The following is an 18,808-nucleotide window of genomic DNA, read 5'->3' as shown; positions in this document are numbered from 1 at the left end:
TGATAATATCTACATATGGAGCGGGTCCTCTCTTCACCGAGCCGCCATGTTTCTACAGTAGCCCAGAACGGACAAACCAAACACTGGCTCTAGAGAGAGCCATTCACGTTTAAATTCTCCTACACGCTTCGCACACGGGAGAATTTTCCGTTGGTTGCAATCTGCAGCCAAATCCTACACACTGCTCCTTTAAAGTTACAGAAGATAGATACAAGTCTGTGTGAGGCATGAATGAGTTGATGAATTTTGGTGGTATCAATTACAAAATCCTGGATTAACTATTGGAGATTATGGATTAGGTGAGCGAGAACCAGCGTGTTTGGCTAAAATGATCATTATTAACACATTTTGTCGCCACTGTTCAGCTCTCCTGAGTGTGGCCTCATATACTGAAAGATTATTTTTCACATAAGTGAAATCATATGAGTGGTTTGTTCATGCATGTTTGGCAAGCAGAATAAATAGTATGATAAACACTGATTATTAAGACATCAAATAGCACCGTGTTGGCCCGTCAATGGTTGCCACCATCATAGCATCACATTTTATAGGGTGGATCCCTGGAGAGTTGTTGTCAGATTCATGATTAGATGTCAAGAGGTCTTTAGGCCTCACTCATTTGGCAAAATGAACTGAATTAAAGTGAGTTAAAGTGAATGCCATTCTTTGAAATAACACTGTCAAGAGTAGGAGGTTGTCATCGTTGATGAGGTGTAAAAAAAATTGTGAGTACAGATTTGGCAAATGCATGAACTGCAGAGGTCTTTGTATAATTAATGTTAAAATCTGATTATAATGCAGGTAAGAAATAAGATGACTGCCAACCTCAGGTAGTATGAAAATGGTTTGGCGGCAACATAAGTCACCAAATCATAAAAAACAAAAACTGCACAGACAAAAATGTCCACTTAAAACCACCTTACACCGGCCACTATACAGTATCTGTCATGATAAACATCATACTTCTCATCCGGCCCAGTCGGAGAAAATCCTCTCTAGCATAAAATCAACAATTACACTGACGAAAGCAAACATCTCGTTACGAAGAGACCGAGGGAGTCCTCAGATATCCATCTGAACGGTGGAAATGAGGAGACACAAACTTAACTTTGGCACACTGAATGGAGAGGGCTGGCAGAGAGGCGAGGACCGAGCCTGCAGCTGTGTTATGGCAGTGTTTGGATGATGGGGACTGCACACTCATAGCCCTTTGTTGAAGTAGACCCTCTCCACTCCCGGGTGGCTGGCCCGGATCTTCTCCTGCAGCTCCGGCTCCAGGCGGCTGACTGACATAGAGCTGGATCGGGGGGGAGGAAACGCAGCGGTTAAGGGGTCAAACACATTTACTGTAGGCGTATTATGCAACTTTCCAGGCAGAGGAAAATCATGCAAACTCTGCAAATATTCAACCAGACTAAAGGGCAAGGTTCAGTCACTATGACAGATGAGTTACTCAGGGTCAAGTTTTCACTCACCTCTTCTGAGGGAACAATGCGCAGCACAGTGGAGTGGCAAACACCAGGCTGAGAAAGAAACACAGATCTCTGAAATACACTGAACAGACGTACAGTCCAGAGCTTCCTGTTGTGACATCAACCTATTGTCTAAAGACATACCCGATAGACAAGAGGGAGGGTAAATTCAGCTGTGTGGTCACAGCAAGTTGGTCATTTCATGTGCACAAGCTTTAAAATCTGTGTTGCTATTTTCTTTATCATTACTGCAATATGGATTTGTATATAATGATATAGAACATTTTCTGAATAATCAGTGAAGAAACTGTTTATAGATAAAACAAGACTGAGAGTAGCAGCTCTGAGAGGCTGTACCCAGACACACAAACTGATGCTTTGAGCTACATGTTATTGCTGTATCGGCATGCTAACATGCTCTCAGTGACAATGTTAGTATGCTGATATTGCCATCGTAGTTTAGCGTAACATTTGAGAATCAGCACTAAACACAAAGTACAGCTGAGGCTGATGGGAAGGTCATTAGTTTTGCAGGTATTATTGCACAAATGTATGACCTGCTGATGTCGCTATATTAGAAGTTAAGGATCACCAAAGTCAGTATCCTCTGGTGACCATGAATGTCTGTTCAAAATGTAATGGTAATCCATCAAATAGTTTTTTCAGGCTGGACAAAAGTGACCAATAGCTACACTGCTAGCCTGGCTAATAACATGCTGCAATTTCTATAACTCAGTGTATTAAATACCAGACAAATCCAATAAACTTCATCACATTGATGCAAAAATCATAAGCTACTGAAATCCAATTTTGCCACAAAACACTCCTGCTCATTGATTTGCGAGATATTAAAGGGAAAACTGCCTCGGTGTGAGATTATAGCAAAATCTCTGACAGATGACCGGCCACTATAACCGGTCTGCCCTTGTGTGTTTGTGTGTGCTAGTTGGGAGGATGTGCTGCTCAAATCACTGTCATCTGAGCTTAACTGAGGGAATGTTACACATGATTTTAATAGATTAATCTGAGGTCACCGGAGGGGAAGTGGAGCCAGGAAAACACGTGGGAGGACATGTGGATCATTGTCAGCATGACACAGCTTCATGATATGACTAACAAATCTCATGAGCACATTCCTCCTGAGATAAATCACAATAACTTAAACAGCAACGTTTATAGTGACATAAATCTTAGGATGAATGAAATTTCATGTCCTTATAAGTAAATAAGTGGGAACTTCAATGGAATTTGACATGGCTGCTTATCAGGTGGACCATCTCTGACGACTCACCAGAATCCCACCAGGCCGACTTGAATAGGTGCACTCATCCATGGGAACTTCTGAAAAGACCAGGCACAAAAAAAAGCACAAAAGCAGTGGTGAATTCCCATACTAGAGTGGCCTCATGTCCTCAGCGCTTTTCATTCCTCTGACGTGTGATTACGAAAAGAAAACCGAGTTGGTAGACACAGTGTGGAACATGAGGTTCCCACCATTTAACATTTATGTCTTAACGGATGTCAGAAATATGCCTTACCCTCAGAAAGGCCTTCTTTTCCAGATGGTTCATTAAAAACGGGGGGATAGCTGAAAAGACACAAAACGAAATATCACTGCGCGATACATTTTCAACTGAAAGTGTTAAAACATAATTAAGTTGCTGGTTTAAAACTTGTATTTTGTTTAATTAAAGATTATTATAGACAATGAATGATCATATAAACCTATTCGTACCCATTCCTGGAGAAGCCATGAGGATCCTGGAGACCACAACCTGAGAGATGGCCTGCTGTGCAGCTTTCGTCGACTCTCCTAACCTGTTGTCATTCTCGTCTGTTATGGGAATGCCGTGTTGAAGTTCTCTGAAGACAAGGAGCAAATTAAATTAGAATCAACCGACCTTTTTATTACACAAACTGAGAGGAAATGGCTCTAAAATCTTTGTTTCCAGGGATATTTTCCCCATTAGTGTTGAATGTGTCTTCTCAAAGTTACCTTTGTCTCATCAGAGGGATGTTGATACAGTTAGCAGCGGCTACAGCAGCGAATGGAACAAACCGTCCAATCAGGGGTGAGATGTGCTACAGCGTGGAGAGAGGAGGGAGGAAATTAATCGTTTGGCTCTGCTGTTCTGTGATAGCACAGCCAATGTAACCTTTCAGACCAGTGGAAGTTATTGCAGCTTACATTTCAGATGCTGTACATGTATTCTTTTATAACACAAAGTCACTGTAAAAGCTGGCAATACAACATGCCGATACCAGGGCATGACCCTGTAAATAATACGGCTCTTCTATGACAAAGAGACTATTTGAGCGTGTCTAACTTCATGCCAGCACGCTCATGCGGCTGAGGTCGATACATTAAAATGAAATGCAGAATGGGGTTAGATGAACCGATACCTTTGTTAGTGCGTTTAGTCCTAGAGCGGTGGCGACTGCCCCTGTGGTGGCAGACACATAAGCTGTGCCAAGCTGACTGCAAACAGAAGAGTCACCGGTCACTTCACACACCAAAAAAACGGTTGAATTAAAGGGTTAATATGAGCTGGTGTCAGTACCAAAACATCTGTCTCTTACTTGACCGTGATTGGAGCATCGCCGCTCCTGTTGGTGTAATTGACTATTGCGTTAAAAGACTGGTTGATCCACTGCCAGAGCAACACGGCTGGAGTTGTCCTGCAAGATTGAAAACAATAGAGAGTATGACTTTATTAGAAAGAGTTTAAATGATTATCAATATGGATTACTAAGCTTAAACAAATGTTCCTTTTCCAGATGTCCTTCAGTAATACATAAAAATGTGATTTAAGTTGTATGAATATGATCAGCAAATGTTACTAATAACATCAACAACTGCTCCGTTCTATTCTGTCGTTGCAGTCGTTGTAGGAGGAGTGTCAGTCTGGCAGTAAAATCCTACATGTTCTTACTTGTAAAATGTCATCATGCATCCAGTGATCGTCATGTTCATTGGAACCTGTGCTGACATGCGGCCAATCAGGATCATCTTCTCCCCGGTATCGGGATGGAAAGCCGAATCAAAAACATATTTGGCTCTCCACAGTTCATCTTCTGTCAGTCCTGGAGAGACTACACCTTTCCTAGGGAGACAGAAAAGATAACATTTAAAAGCAAACCCATTCATAAGAGCACTGAATTTACATCCTATTGCTACTGCAACAGCTGTACTTGCAGCTGGTTTACCTGTAGTCAGTGATGACTTTGTGTGCTTGTGATAGTTGTTCGTTGGAGAGGAGGATGTTCCTGGGGTCTGTGACGGTGAAGAAATGTTTGGCCCGACCTGTAAATGTGCTCTGGTCCCACCGGGGCTCCTTGATGTTTATGGAAGTGGATAGCTCTGCTGCCATATTTATCTGGGGAGAGAAAAACGTTTCAATAATCATATCGGGTGTTAGTCAGAGCACAAAAGCATGTCCCTTTTCTTTTTGCCATCCCATTATTTATCGTATTGTTTTGTTGATATTTTTGTTTCTTACAACGTAATAATATCTATCCCAACCTGTCAATATATTGATTTCAACAAATTGACATTTAAAAATAGTTGTTTTAAGAGTAAATGCTGGTAGTTTAAAGTTACGGCACCCTAAACTAACTTCCGGTTTGTATAGCGTATTCGTTTGTGTAGGAGCTGGAGCCGAGCGGGCTGTAGATTTAACGTGGAGGTTCTGTTTCCCTATGTGTTTACCAGGTATGTTTTACTGTATACTTGATATTAATCCATTGTTAATATTTTTTCCATGGCGCTTCCATTTTTGTACAATAAAGTGTTACAGAAATTAGTCATAAAACACGGAGATTAGTTCGCACTTTAGCACTTCCGGTTCCCTCGTCTGGAAGTCAAGGTCATTAGGTCTGTGGTTAACACAAGCTGAAAAGATTTTAAAAGTTTTGTCCTACAATATAAAGTTCGTCAGTAAATATCCCACTCGTGAATTTGTTAAGCCTTTATATGTCTTAAAGAAAGGCGGTTGCTAACAAGTGGCTAAATGAGACTACTAAACGTCATCACGCCGACTCGTCCTCCTTCACAGCCTTGTTGTGTATACTCGCGCTCATGCGACCTTGGTGTAGTTTGTTTATAAGCCTAACGTTAGCTTTTTACTTCTGATGATTGCATTCACACTTCAATAATCATAACAGTGGTGTTCATTTGTGAAGATTATCTTACGGATCAAAACGTGTAAGTATCATAAACGTGTGTTTGCCACAGAGCTTATTTTCTCTAATAATCCAAAATCCAAATGGAATAATCCCATTGGCTTTTTGTTGAGGGAAGAAGGGCGATGCTAACTTCATGGTTGGCCTACAAAAATACATCATCCCTGGAGCACTCTGTTCTCCTGTGGGAGAGGAGCTGGAGCAGGCAGCAGATTTAACATGGAGGTTCTGTTTTCCTATGTGTTTATCGGGGTAAAAAGAGGCCAACCATGAAGAGATCTATCCATCTATCTATCTGACCAACACAACGCAGAAGCCCACCGGTCACATAGAAAAGATGCTTCAAGGATTTACAGTCATCTTCTTCTAGAGAAAGCAAGAATGGCACAAAAAAAAGCACAAGTTCTCTGTACAGGAACACAAAATGCCTGACTGATTAGTTATCTAGAATAACTGTGTTTCATAACTGCATTGTATTATGATGACTAATATTGTTCCAGTATGTCAGGGCCCCGCTTCAGCAGTCACCCCAACGACTTACAGTCACTCACTTCTCGTTTTCTTTTTTGCAGACACAGGTCAGCGAAGGAGGACTCATGAAAATAATGCTCCTCTCTGGATTGCCATGCTGCTTATTCAGCATAATGTTGCTATGGTGATGGCTGACCTGACACAAGGGTTGTGAGGCACTACATTGCAAAGCCCTATTATGAGCGCACACCAACCCCCCCAAACTGTGGCTGAAAAGCAGCTCTTGGAAAGTGACAAAGACCTCAGCGTGTGCACTGTGAACAACTGAGAATGGCTGCACAAAGTTGTTTTTTTTAATTATTTTTTATCAATACAAATTGTATTAGGGTTAAGTGAACAAAGCACAATAGGTTATGCAATATATATATATTTTTTTATCACCACCACTAGTGAGTATTTCATTAAAGTTGTATGCATTATCACATCACAATCTAAAACCAGATAAGACTGGCCTGCACTGACTGACTGACTAGACACTGCACTATCAAAAACATCAGCTTTGTGAATGTGCATGCTCCACTCCTCCCAGTGTGTGTGTGTGTCCAGATAACCCAGTCTGATCTGGTTTTTATTAACCATTTCATGCTCCAGCTGAACTACTGGGTAGGCCAGCAGGGACACACCAAAGTGCAGCAAGTCCATGCAAGGATCTGCAGCAGCATGCATGCATGATGAAACTCCACCTGAAATTGCACCAAAGATGGCTGCTGGGATTGATAATAAAAGGGAAAACTCTCCTGTTTTGCTGGAGGCTGTGGCATGCAGGAGGCGTGCGGTCTCTTTAAATTGAATTAAACTCCACGGGATTCTCACGAGATGACAACAGAACACCCCCCCCTTCCCTTTTCTCTGAGATTGTCCAATGAAACACTAAAATCACTGTGTGAGTTGGTTTGAACAATGGTCGCAGAGCTGTTAATAATAGCAGAACTATAATGATAATTCATTAATGAAGGTGATAAGAGGAGGAGTGAACTTTAGACCTCTGATCTAGACCCTGAGCTGCATCTGCCCTCACTCTCAACCAATCAAAGGAGGCCTGCCTGGCTATACATTAACCTGCAATTCACAACAACCCCTTACAATCAAATAATCATCCAAATACATAATCATCCATATACTACACTCAGCATCTCATTGCACATGTTTTAATCTGCATTTATGGTGTCTATTACACTAGAAATAGCTTGCTTTCTGTCTGTGGTTTGCAGGATAAACATGCTCTACTGTGACTGCTACACATTAACCTGCAATTCACAACAACCCCTTACAATCAAATAATCATCCAAATACATAATCATCCAAATACTACACAGCAGCATCCCATGGCACATGTTAATTAATCCTCATTTATTGTGTATATTACACTAGAAATAGCTTGCTTTCTGTCTGTGGTTTGCAGGGTAAACATGCTCTACTGTGACTGGATATGGTTAATTGTGCAACCCGACCTAAACCAGTCAAATCTGGACTGTAACTGGAGGTGTTATGTGTGCATCTGAACAAAGAGATCAAACCTTTTACCTTTTACACTGCAAATCAAAGTATCAGTTTAAAAAATTAGGCACGACATCTGTCCAGTCCGATAACAGTCCAGCTGTGTGCGCCCCAGATTCAACTAGTATCAGCCTGCCACATCCACACATCCACACATCCTGCAGGCTGCTCATCAGAGGAGGCTTTAATGACAGTTTCTCAGACACACAAAGTGCATGCTGGTTCTTTTTCCCTGTTGACGTCTTAATGGATCCATTAAAACAAATAAGGACAGGTTACTTACTGCACTGTGGGCTCCGGCGGTCCGCAAGAGGTGTCCCTGAAAGGCTGCAGCCAGCTAATTTGACATGCAGCAGCGTCAGAGAGAGCACACAGAGAGGCGCATCATCACAGCGGCCGGAAGCGCACCGACAAAATAAAAGTCGGCTATTCAACACCGACAAATATTGGCGTTTTAACGATAAAGAAAAACGTCTTTGGACATACATGATGTTTTTTTTTACTTGTCTACAATACTATGCAATCTTAAGAGAACACCTGAGAGGTGGCAAATTAAGTTTCATTTCACTTCGTCCTTTAAATGAGGCTTTTATTTTTCAGCAGCGAGCTGAGCACCACTTCCGGTGATGCTCTGATATTTTGGCCACATTGGTTAACAGGCAGTAAATCATTAATAACTGGTAAAACTTTGGATTTACACACACGACTCTACAATAGCCTGACACTAATGTCTAGTGTAATGTAAAGTAAATGCCCTTTAAAACAAATAAAGCATTTGTTTTGGTTAAAATATAAATAAAGCACACTGGCAATATTTGCACTATCTGTTTATATCATGTTTATTTTTGTTTATAGCTTATTTTGTATATTGTATATTGGTAGAATTTAATTTGTTTTTATTCTTATTTTATTCTAACGTTTTTATCTATTCTTTTGTTATTATACTGCTTATTCGCACCAACAAAACTAAAGCAAATTCCTAGTGTATATCTCTTACACCTGGCAATAAACACGATTCTGATTCTAAAGAAGAAAAACAAAACAAAATTCAAAGCACAATGAGTCACCATATGGCAAACTAGCAGTCGCATCCCTTTCATGTTTTACAATCATTATATACCAAATTGTAATAAATAAATAAATAAAACTACCCAATTTCCTGCATACATTCATATTAAGCCTGATAATCACCATGCTGATTATTCTCTCAGTTGATCATCAGCAGTTTCTGGGTGCCTGTTTCCATCTAGTGGTGATTGGTGAGAGGAAATAATGCCACAAACTGCCTAAATAAAGTAAATGACGAAGCAACTTCAGTCTTTATTTCGTATAGCTGTGGCTGCAAAACATTAAGTTATTTTTTTTTTTTACAACTGATGTCATTGGTACCAATATTGCCTATACTTAAATGAATTACATTAACTCCCATAAGAGACAGCAGAGCAGAAAGAGAGCTACTTAACACTATAACAGGGTATAAAAAAGAACATAGTCTGTCAGTGCCATGTGATAAAAATCAAATACAAAAGTGCAAAGAGAACACACTCGTTTCCGACGTCTAACCCTATCATCTCACTTCACAAAATAAACTGTTGCGCTTTCGGTTACAAAAAGAAAAAAAAAAAGAGTTCACGTTATATTTACTGCAGTCTTTTGTTTTGAGGCCATGCCAAGTGACAGATGTAGCTTACATACTGTATATGGAAACACTCTGGTCATCATTAAACACACAAAGATTACTTACATTTAGTTGTTATTCTCAGCATTAGTTCATTCATGTTTCCTGACAAACCAGCAGGTGTTGTGACGGTATTGGTCATAGTAGCAATCATTTCTAGCAATAAAAACATCATGCACAGAGAGGAAAAAAGTTGAAAGGATGGTGGTATTTAGCTAGATGTGATAGTTTCCATTTCATTGTGATTATGGCACACATTTTTTTTTGGTCCATGGGGTTATGAATGCTTCATCTTCTTCTCTGTGTAGCCTCTTGCCATCCTCGCCAGGTGACCTTTACAGGAAATAGTCTGGCGTACGCCGCGTCACGTGGGGCTCCCCTCTGCGTGGTGCAGGGTCGAACTGTAGGCTAAAAAAAAAACAGAGCAAGTCTCCTCATCAACTCACATTTTTCTTCAATAATAATTTTTAAGAAAGTGCCAAAATTTTAAAATTGTACTTACAAGGAGTATTTCAATGTGTCATCAAGTTCCATGATTGCTGCCTGGTTTCCACAACGATAACAATAGTTTGGTGCACTGAAGATCGTCACTACATTGCGGTCGTGGCACCAATTATAACCCTAAAATCAAGAGATTACTTGTATGTTACCTATTTTTAATCCACAACATGCAAAGTCAAATCTGCATCTGCAGCAAAAACAGAATTACTTTCAGGAGATAAACAAAGTTAAAGTACCTCCATCACCAGCTGGTGGGCTCTTGAAACCAAAGTTAGGCCGTTTGCGTGGTTGAAGGTCTCCGAAATGTCCTGCCCGAAGGTATAACCGGCACCGCGGGGCGAGATGCCCCAGCCACCACGGTCATCTGGGTCGGACCATAACAAGTCACACATTGGACCCTGAAACATGGAGGAAACATCAGTGTCTCTTTACGCATGCAAACACAAAATATATCCAATGTGTAGACGTTTTAGGATACTGTCAAACTGCAGACTTATATTAGGGCTGCAGCTAAAAATATTTTCATTATTAATTAATCTGCTGATTATTTTCTTGAGTTATTGCTTGTTCTATAAATTGTCAGAGAATTGTGACAAAGAAAACACATTTGAAAAGCTAAAACCAGTGAATTAACAAACTATTAAAATTGTTGCTGATTAATTTTCTATGGATCAATTCGAAAATCTGATTAAAATGCATGAATGTGCAATATATATATGATGTAAAAATTGTAAAACTGTAGGAGCATCCTTGCAGCTACATGCCCCATCATACTCCTTAGTATAAATGTAGTAACATCCATGTTATGACAGTAAATTACAGAATAATCCATAATATAGAAGGGCCTTCAAGAGAAGTTTGTCAAATGTGTAGAATTTACCTCATGAGGAACCTCCTGCAAGCGATCCAGCGCTCTGATGTGTTCCAGTGTGTCTATTGAAGGGGACAATCCTCCATGGAGGCAGAAAATCTTACAAGAAGAGAGAGAAAATAAATGACGAGTCCCCGTGTGTATGCTTTATGTCACATGCCACACCTGAATACACAACCTTACCTGGTTATCTACCAGCGCAGTGAGGGGCAGATAGTCAAACAGATCTGTGAAGTACTTCCAAACATTGGCATTTCCATATTTCCTTAAGCACTCGTCGTAGAAGCCGTACACCTGTGTGATCTGTCTGCTCTCGTGGTTCCCTCGGAGAATTGTGATTCGCTCACGGAACCTTACCTATAAAGAAAAATGGATTTAGAAACAAAAAGAAAAAAATAATCAGCTCTAAACATAATCCTTGCTTACAATATATATATATATATGCCCTACCCTCCAGATGCTTTATGAGCAGTCTGTCATCAGACAGGCACAGAAAATTGTGTCAGACCCAACTTGCATCTTACACCAGGAGTACCAACTTTTACCTTCCGGCAGGAGATATAGAGTCCCGCGGTGCAGATTGAACCGTTACAAACATTCATTCTTGCCAATGTCTATTAAACTTCTCAACAACTCGTAACATAAAGCTATCATAAGGACAGTGCAATATGTTTAGACAGTGCAATATGTTAAATAGGGGCAGTGCAATATGTTAAATTGGGACAGTGCAATATGTTGCATCTGTGTAATATTGGGCTATTGTCTGTGCAATATGGGCAAGACAGTAGACGGTGCAGTGCACTAGGGTGCAATACCTGCCATGGTGTGTGTGATAGTATGTGCCGTCATGTACGTGGACTGTGCACGTGTTGAAACATCTGTTTCTGTGGAACTGTGTCCCTGTCTTGTGTGGAATCGTTTTTTATTTTTGTTGATGCTGTTTTGATTTAGTGTTTGTAACTGCAGTTGGACGGAGCCCAGGAAAAATTTCCCCACAGGGACAATAAAAGTATAGTATATCTTATCTTATCTTATCTTATCTTATCTTATCTTATCTTATCTTATATCATATCACAGCATCAGTGGCAAAGTGTCTTTTTGTTTTACCTTAAGAGAAACCAGGAGGGTGACTGTCTCCACAGAATAGTAACCTCTGTCAACATAGTCTCCCATGAAGAGATAGTTGGTGTCTGGAGACTTCCCTCCGATCTTAAACAGCTCCATCAGGTCATGAAACTGACCATGGACATCTCCGCAGACTGTCACTGGACATCTCACCTCCTGCACGTTGGACTCCTTAGTAAGGATCTCCTTGGCCTTAAATGGAGGTACAAGAAAAAACACAGGATGATTCTGATTTCATTCATTCATTCATTAATTCATTCATTCTCACTGTGCAATATCATTTTCCACTTATGCAATTTTGTTAATAGTCTGTTTATTGTCAATACTGTATATACTGCTATTATTTTTATACTTCCTTTTATTTAAATGGTTCATATTTTGTTACACTTTGTTTAGCTCTTTTTTACTATGTTAGCTGATGCATCTTGTTATTTGCACTATCCCCTTTGCTGCTGTACACTGCAAATCTCCCCACTGTGGGACTAAATAAAGGAATATCTTATCTTATCTTATCAAGTAACATAAAGCATGGTGCAGTGTAGGGGTGCACAATGTGTTTTACACAAGCCTTATTAATATCATAACACACTGAATATTCCTCATTTTTTCAGATTGTGAAGGATAAAGCATATTATTGGAGCTCCAAGAAAACACAGGATGATGCTGATTAACAGGTAACATAAAAGCATGGTGCAGGGGAGGAGCGCACAATGAGGCATGTGTTTTTACACAAGCCTTATTATAATACCCTATACATTTTTTCAGATTGTGCATGATAAAGCATATTATTGTTTGCTGTGCCAGTGCACTCCAGTGAGGAAGCAGGAGTGGGCGTAGCTAGGGGAAAACATATTTTGCAGGCATCCTCCTCCATCTTCTTGGCTTCCCTTAGCAATGTACTGCATGCGGCTGCAGCCCAAATGGTGTGCTCCAAAAGCAAGGCCACATGCATCAGCTCAGGCAGTACTTCTTCTTGTAAGATGTACCAGCGAACAGTCAGCTGGCATTATAGAAAGCTAATGAATAGCTGCTGCAAACCCCCTTACCTTTTCACACAGGACTTTGACCTGATTCTCACTCAGCTGTTTGCACTCATTCAGCTGCTCGATCCATCCGTCCAGCTCCTTGGTGAATGACTTGTCGTCCATGCCTGCTTTGCCGTCAGCTCAGACGAGCAGCTTTAGAGAAAATGTCTCAGGAAAACCTCCTCTGTTGCTGTTTTCGGTGCGTTTTGCTATGCTACGTCCTATAGCAAGCTGTCCGGTCATCCGCAGCTTGTATGTGCCCGTGCGTGTGTGTGTGTGTGTGTGACGAAACAATGCGTCAGCTCCCTGCGTCCCTACAGTTTAGCGGGGACAACCGTGTTTAGTTCACATGATACACAGAAAGGATGAAGGTCATACAGTCATCCAGTAGTATATTGCAAAAAAAAGACTATAAGACGAGCAGCTCGGAGAGATTGTAGACCCAACCCTGTTAACGCTGGTCCACAGCGAGGCTGAGCAACACATCATGTTGACGTCATCGCTCCCATGGTGACAAACCCTTCACCACACGGATTTAACTAAATAAATGTCGTTTATTTGTGCAGGAAATGTGATGATTATGATTACTTTATCTTGCTGGTTTTGTGTTTTATGCATATAGGGTTATTTAAAAAGAGAAATGTGCTATTAAGTTGATCTACGTCACCCTCTGCTGGAGGAGACGGGAACAGTAGTCAAGGTTACCAATAGGGATGGGAATTTCGGCTCGTTTTAGTGAGCCGGATCATTTGAGCTCAGCTCACCAAGAAGATCCGGCTCTTTCGGCTCCCAAACGGCTCTTCGTTTTTACCACTTCTGCCTTTTACAATTCAGCCAAATTTAGCTTTAGCTGTTTTGACATATGATTATTATGTGTGCACATATATCACTTAAATTATTCAATATAATACTAAACCTTATAATTTCCAGAATATCATAATTTTACATGCTGCTTCGTTTCCGACTGTCACTCATCTTGTCTGCTATTCGTGCACCGCACCACCCCGCAACGCACCGCTACGCAATTCACCGCACCGCATCGCTACGCACCACAACGCAACCCCCATCGTAACGCAACCCGCATCTCACCGCAACACATCGCACCACTTCGCAACGCATCGCTCCGCTACACAATGCACTATAACTGAGATAATTATGTAACAGAGGTGTAACCTGTGACAACATTTTGTTTACTCTATTAACTATTTGTGGAAGGCGGTTTAGGGTTTGTTTTGGTGCTCATGGAAACCCATAAGCTATTAAACTGTGGCTAATTATTGAGCCTCTAAAGGCTGTTTTAAAATAAAACATACATTTATCAAGTTGATAGCATCTTTCCACTTGACAGAATGAGTTTAATGAGATATTTTAAACTTTTTTTGTTTTTAATTTGTGGTTGTCCATTTGATAGCCTCTTTCCCCTCCTGCCATGAAGCTCTGCACCACACAGGTAAAAACTACATTACCCAGAGTTCAACTGCTTCCTCTCAAATGCACATGCGCAGTGGCTCGCTCTACTCTGACCAGCTGTAGGAGAAAATGGCAGCACACATGCTAGGACAGCAGGTAAGACATTTCAATGATTTTGGTGATTTTAATCATTTAATGGTCGTTTTGACTGAACCATTTACAGCTTTAAAACACATATTACTGTATTGCATTAGAAGAGGTAAGGCTAAATGTCCAACACATCTACATGAGACATTGCACTTGAATGACTGCTAACGTGTTAGCCTACAGCTAGCTGACTTTAACGTTAAGGGTACTAAGTGTGCCAGAAGTGAAATCAGCTCAATCACTGGTGTCTCTGTGTTGACATCATGCACTTCTCTATTCCAGGTCCGTCAGTTCAGCACGTCTGTGATCAGACCCAAACTGATCAGGGTAAATAACGTCAAACTGCACGAAGCACGGAGCACGACCTCTCGTTTAGCAGGACTAGTGTGCACAGTGTAGTAACTCTGTATGTGTGTGTGTGTGTGTGCTTCTAGCCTCCCATCCAGGTGTACGGCGTGGAGGGCCGCTATGCCACTGCTCTGTTCTCAGCTGCCGCCAAGCAGAACAAACTGGACCAGGTCGAGCAGGAGATGGGAAAAGTGTCTGTAAGTGTCGAAGATTAAGACCCTGAGCTGCTAACTGATGTAAAGGTCGATGGATGGGCCAGGATTATATAGTTGTTGGAAATTCGTTTACACATTGTTAAAATAATAATAAATAAATAAATATATATAACATTAATATTACAAATCAAGAATGGGACAATAACACCAATCAATTCTGACAATGTCATCATCACATATAACATAACTAATATATTATAATAATATAACGTATCTTATAGAGAAATGTAACAGTAAGTAATAATAATAATAATAATAATAATAATACATTTTATTTGGTGGCGCCTTTCAAGACACCCAAGGACACCTTACAAGGATAAAATTAGACATAGACAGATAAAAACAACTGGACATGACGGAGACATATTTGTGCAGACACGTATGATAAACTGATGGGTACTATCAGAGTATATATACAGAGTATATATATATATATATATATATATATAGGTCGATGGATGGGCGATGATTATATAATTGTTGGTAATTCATTTACACATTGTTAAAATAATAATAAAAACTGTCAAATGTCCCGTATATCAAAAAAGAATGAAGCATATTATATATATATATTTTTATATATATATTTTTTTTTTTATATTTTTATATATATATATATATATATATATATATATATATATATATACACACACACAATGACATTAATATTACAAATCAAGAATGGGACAATAACAACAATCAATTCTGATAATGTAATCATCACATATAACATAACTAATATATAATAGTAATATAACATATCTAATAGAGAAATGTAACAGTAAGTAAACAGTGTAATACAAATAAATTAATAACTTTATAAAATTTCAGGGGACTTTTGAAGATTAAACTATGAGAAATAGATATGGTTTTAATATACATCTGAGGGATTACAGTAAAATTTGTAGGGCTATCCCCAAACTTCTTATTAATCTTAGCCAGAATACAATTAATTATTTAGAAGTTCAAACATCCTTACTGATGCTACTAGTAAGAGATACATCAAATTTCTATAATTGTAGTTCAATTTATAGTAATTTTAGATTTTTTCTTGTCCTTTCTCATAACAATTGTGGACAGATGTATATGGATGGATGCGTATTACAATACCTAGTATTTTCATATTTATCCTAATAGATGTTTTATTTTATATGTAATTAATACAGTACATTTAATGGGAAAGCATCATATCCATATATGTAAGTGGAAAAATAGAAAGCCTAGTTCTATTGTTTTTTTTTTAATGAAATAAAATACTTTGTCAAACCATTGAAAATTGTAAAAAACAAACATGAAAGCCATAAAACTACTCAAAAACTTTGAAGATCATCTTTTAGATAGATAGATAGTAACTTTTGTTATAACATATAAGTCATTGCCCGGGATGTGCCTTGCTAAATAAGCATTGGGATAATGATCTGATCATTGTCAAATTTAGCTAATCCACTCTGTTTCAACTCAACCTACCTTTCTTCTAGCACATACATTCAGTGACCCTTTGCTGTGTGCCATTTTGTTTTTCAGGCCCTCATCAAGGACCCCAGTGTTTCCAGTATTGTAATGAATCCTCATGTAAAGCGCGCCATCAAGCAGAAGACTTTCAATGATGCTCTTGCAAAGGCCAGGGTTTCACCCATCACTGTCAACCTCATCAGTGAGTGACCACTGATTGCTGCGATGCGTTTTAGCATGCCATTATCTTAATCATAGCCAAGTAGGCTTTGTGAATGTATAGTGTATGTGTGAGTGGAATGCAGTGTTCATATCACATATCGTCTAAATGAAATAAGTGTGAGCCTATCGGTTAGGTCAATAGAGGTTACAGGAATACTAATAATAAAAGGAGTCCACCAGCACATACAGATGGAATACAAATGTTTAATGTTGTACTACAAAGAAGCCGAAGTAAAGAACATGTTTTCCACTTGGTTACTTTATTAAGTTTGCTCGCAGGAACCAAAATGCAAATAATTCACATTTTACAGTCTTGTTTAATCTCAGAAGTCATGTGCAGAAATATCACAAGTACACTAAAACATGCAATGTTTTCAAGAAAACCATCTTGTTTAGTTTAATTTAGAAAAACAATTTTTACTTTGATTTTTTTTTTTTTTTTTTTTTTAATAAATCATGACTCTGTCCTTTTAAGACAACTGTAGATAGTTTAGCTTAAAGGCACACTCTCAAATTGAAATCAATTGCAGCTCTTAATGTCTTTGACCTCCATGGAGGTCACAGACCTAGTGACTACACTAGGGCCGTCCCGAATACCATTCTTTGGGCTTCGAAGCTTCGGTGAGAAATTTCAAGGTATTCGAATCGTTGCAGCCTGACAGGCTTTGATAAAGCATTCAAATACTGATTTGGAGGTCGATGACCATGGCAATGGTCGAAGCCTAGAAGCATTTGGGTCAGCCCTAGACTACACTAGCATTATACAGATGGTATACGCTTTATTGATTCTGTGGTTTTACAATCCATTTGGGTTTTTGTTTTTTTATATTTGTTGGCCCAATGTGAAATGTGCAAATTAAGCAAGTGAACCATAATTGTATAAAAACATGCTAAAATACAAATAATGTAGATAAAAATGGCTTTTCAATAGGACCATTGCAGCTCCACAATGCATTTTCCACTGCAGCAGTCCTCCACAACCCCTATTGTTCAGTCCCCAGAGTGCTATATTGATATTGATTATGGTGTAAATAAACTTTGGAGTATGTTTCTAAATTTGACAGTAAGTGAATAATTCATATTGCAGGACCAGTTGAATGACATCATAAACAATATGTATTTTTGAACTGTAATAAAACAGAAAAAGTATTTAAGCCCGCTCAAACATATCCTGCTTTTTGTTTTTCAGATGTTTTGTCTGACAATGGTCGTCTTAGGATAACTGGTGATGTTATCACTGCTTTCGGCAAGATGATGAGTGCACACCGTGGAGAGGTCATCTGCTCCGTCACCACAGCTCAGGTATGAAATGGGTGGACATACATTATATGTATGTTCCTGCACATCCTGGTTGAAAACTGGTCACCTCAAATAAAACAGTCCCTATTATGTATCCGTCACTTAAACTAATTAATTGGATTCTTTTCACTGTAAATATGTTATACAATCAACCAATTAATATTTATCCATTTTAGCCTTTGGATGAAGCTAATCTCACTGACCTGAAAGTAGCTCTCAAGGGCTTTCTTCAGAAGGGTGAATCCATCAAGCTGGAGACAAAGGTACAGTTTCAATGCATGATCCCATAAATATACAAATGACAATTTTTGCAGTTGGTGTGACTTTATCTTAATATAAGTAAAGGTGATTAAAAACCAGTCTGATGCTAATCATTTTCAACTGTTGTCTCCTCTTCACAGTCGGATCCTGCAATCCTGGGTGGCATGATCGTCAGTATCGGAGACAAGTATGTGGACATGTCCACCAAAACAAAGATTCAGAAGCTGACCAAGCTCATCAAGGAAACCTAAGTCCCGTGGACTTAGAGATCGGAGACGACCAACAGGGGAAACGCTGATAAAATGTACATTGCTATCTGTTTTGGCACTGCAGTTGCTCCATAAATCCAGTGTCTAATACTTAAAGTTCATATGGATGTTAATAAAACATACAAAAAAATGAGAAGCCTTTGTTGTCATTGTGTCAGATGTACGCTCATATTTCCTAGCAATTAACCAGTGATTATGATCTTGACACATAGTAAATTGGAAATATAGCAATTATATAGTAGCTGGAGTAGTGTAAATTAATAATTGTGCTTGTGTTGTAACTAGAAGCCCACGTTGAAGATG

At 39.3% G+C, this 18,808-nt stretch overlaps 3 protein-coding genes across 4 annotated transcripts; 1 reads left to right on the top strand and 2 right to left on the bottom strand.

Annotated features, from left to right (window-relative positions):
• Nucleotides 1–1,056: 1,056 nt before the first annotated feature.
• sfxn1 (sideroflexin 1) lies at nt 1,057–8,178 on the bottom strand. 2 transcript variants are annotated; one of them, XM_037779883.1, is made up of 11 exons: nt 7,966–8,178; nt 4,680–4,849; nt 4,406–4,576; nt 4,053–4,151; nt 3,876–3,951; nt 3,469–3,554; nt 3,208–3,335; nt 3,011–3,060; nt 2,764–2,813; nt 1,476–1,523; nt 1,057–1,297 (listed from the first exon to the last, which is right to left on the bottom strand). In XM_037779883.1, the coding sequence occupies exons 2-11, from the start codon at nt 4,841–4,843 to the stop codon at nt 1,201–1,203; spliced, it is 969 nt and encodes a 322-aa protein (XP_037635811.1). In that variant the 5' UTR covers nt 4,844–4,849; nt 7,966–8,178; the 3' UTR covers nt 1,057–1,200. The 2 variants fall into 2 exon arrangements, with proteins under 2 accessions (XP_037635811.1, XP_037635812.1); XM_037779884.1 differs by lacking the exon at nt 7,966–8,178 and adding an exon at nt 7,710–7,857.
• A 795-nt stretch (nt 8,179–8,973) lies between these two features.
• On the bottom strand, nt 8,974–13,380 carry LOC119494443 (serine/threonine-protein phosphatase 2A catalytic subunit alpha isoform-like). The gene is made up of 7 exons (XM_037780316.1): nt 12,904–13,380; nt 11,840–12,049; nt 10,916–11,089; nt 10,742–10,831; nt 10,098–10,259; nt 9,863–9,981; nt 8,974–9,768 (listed from the first exon to the last, which is right to left on the bottom strand). The coding sequence occupies exons 1-7, from the start codon at nt 13,003–13,005 to the stop codon at nt 9,696–9,698; spliced, it is 930 nt and encodes a 309-aa protein (XP_037636244.1). The 5' UTR covers nt 13,006–13,380; the 3' UTR covers nt 8,974–9,695.
• A 953-nt stretch (nt 13,381–14,333) lies between these two features.
• On the top strand, nt 14,334–18,638 carry atp5po (ATP synthase peripheral stalk subunit OSCP). Its single transcript, XM_037780318.1, has 7 exons — nt 14,334–14,448; nt 14,722–14,766; nt 14,874–14,984; nt 16,527–16,656; nt 17,866–17,978; nt 18,152–18,238; nt 18,377–18,638. Exons 1-7 carry the CDS (start codon nt 14,422–14,424, stop codon nt 18,485–18,487), a joined length of 624 nt encoding a protein of 207 aa, XP_037636246.1. The 5' UTR covers nt 14,334–14,421; the 3' UTR covers nt 18,488–18,638.
• Nucleotides 18,639–18,808: the final 170 nt, after the last annotated feature.

This window comes from Sebastes umbrosus, chromosome 9 (genome assembly GCF_015220745.1).
Source record: "Sebastes umbrosus isolate fSebUmb1 chromosome 9, fSebUmb1.pri, whole genome shotgun sequence".
NCBI classification, from domain to species: Eukaryota; Metazoa; Chordata; class Actinopteri; order Perciformes; family Sebastidae; genus Sebastes; species Sebastes umbrosus.
The sequence above is the reverse complement of the archived record's forward strand: the minus strand, read 5'-3'. Positions and strand labels throughout refer to the sequence as shown.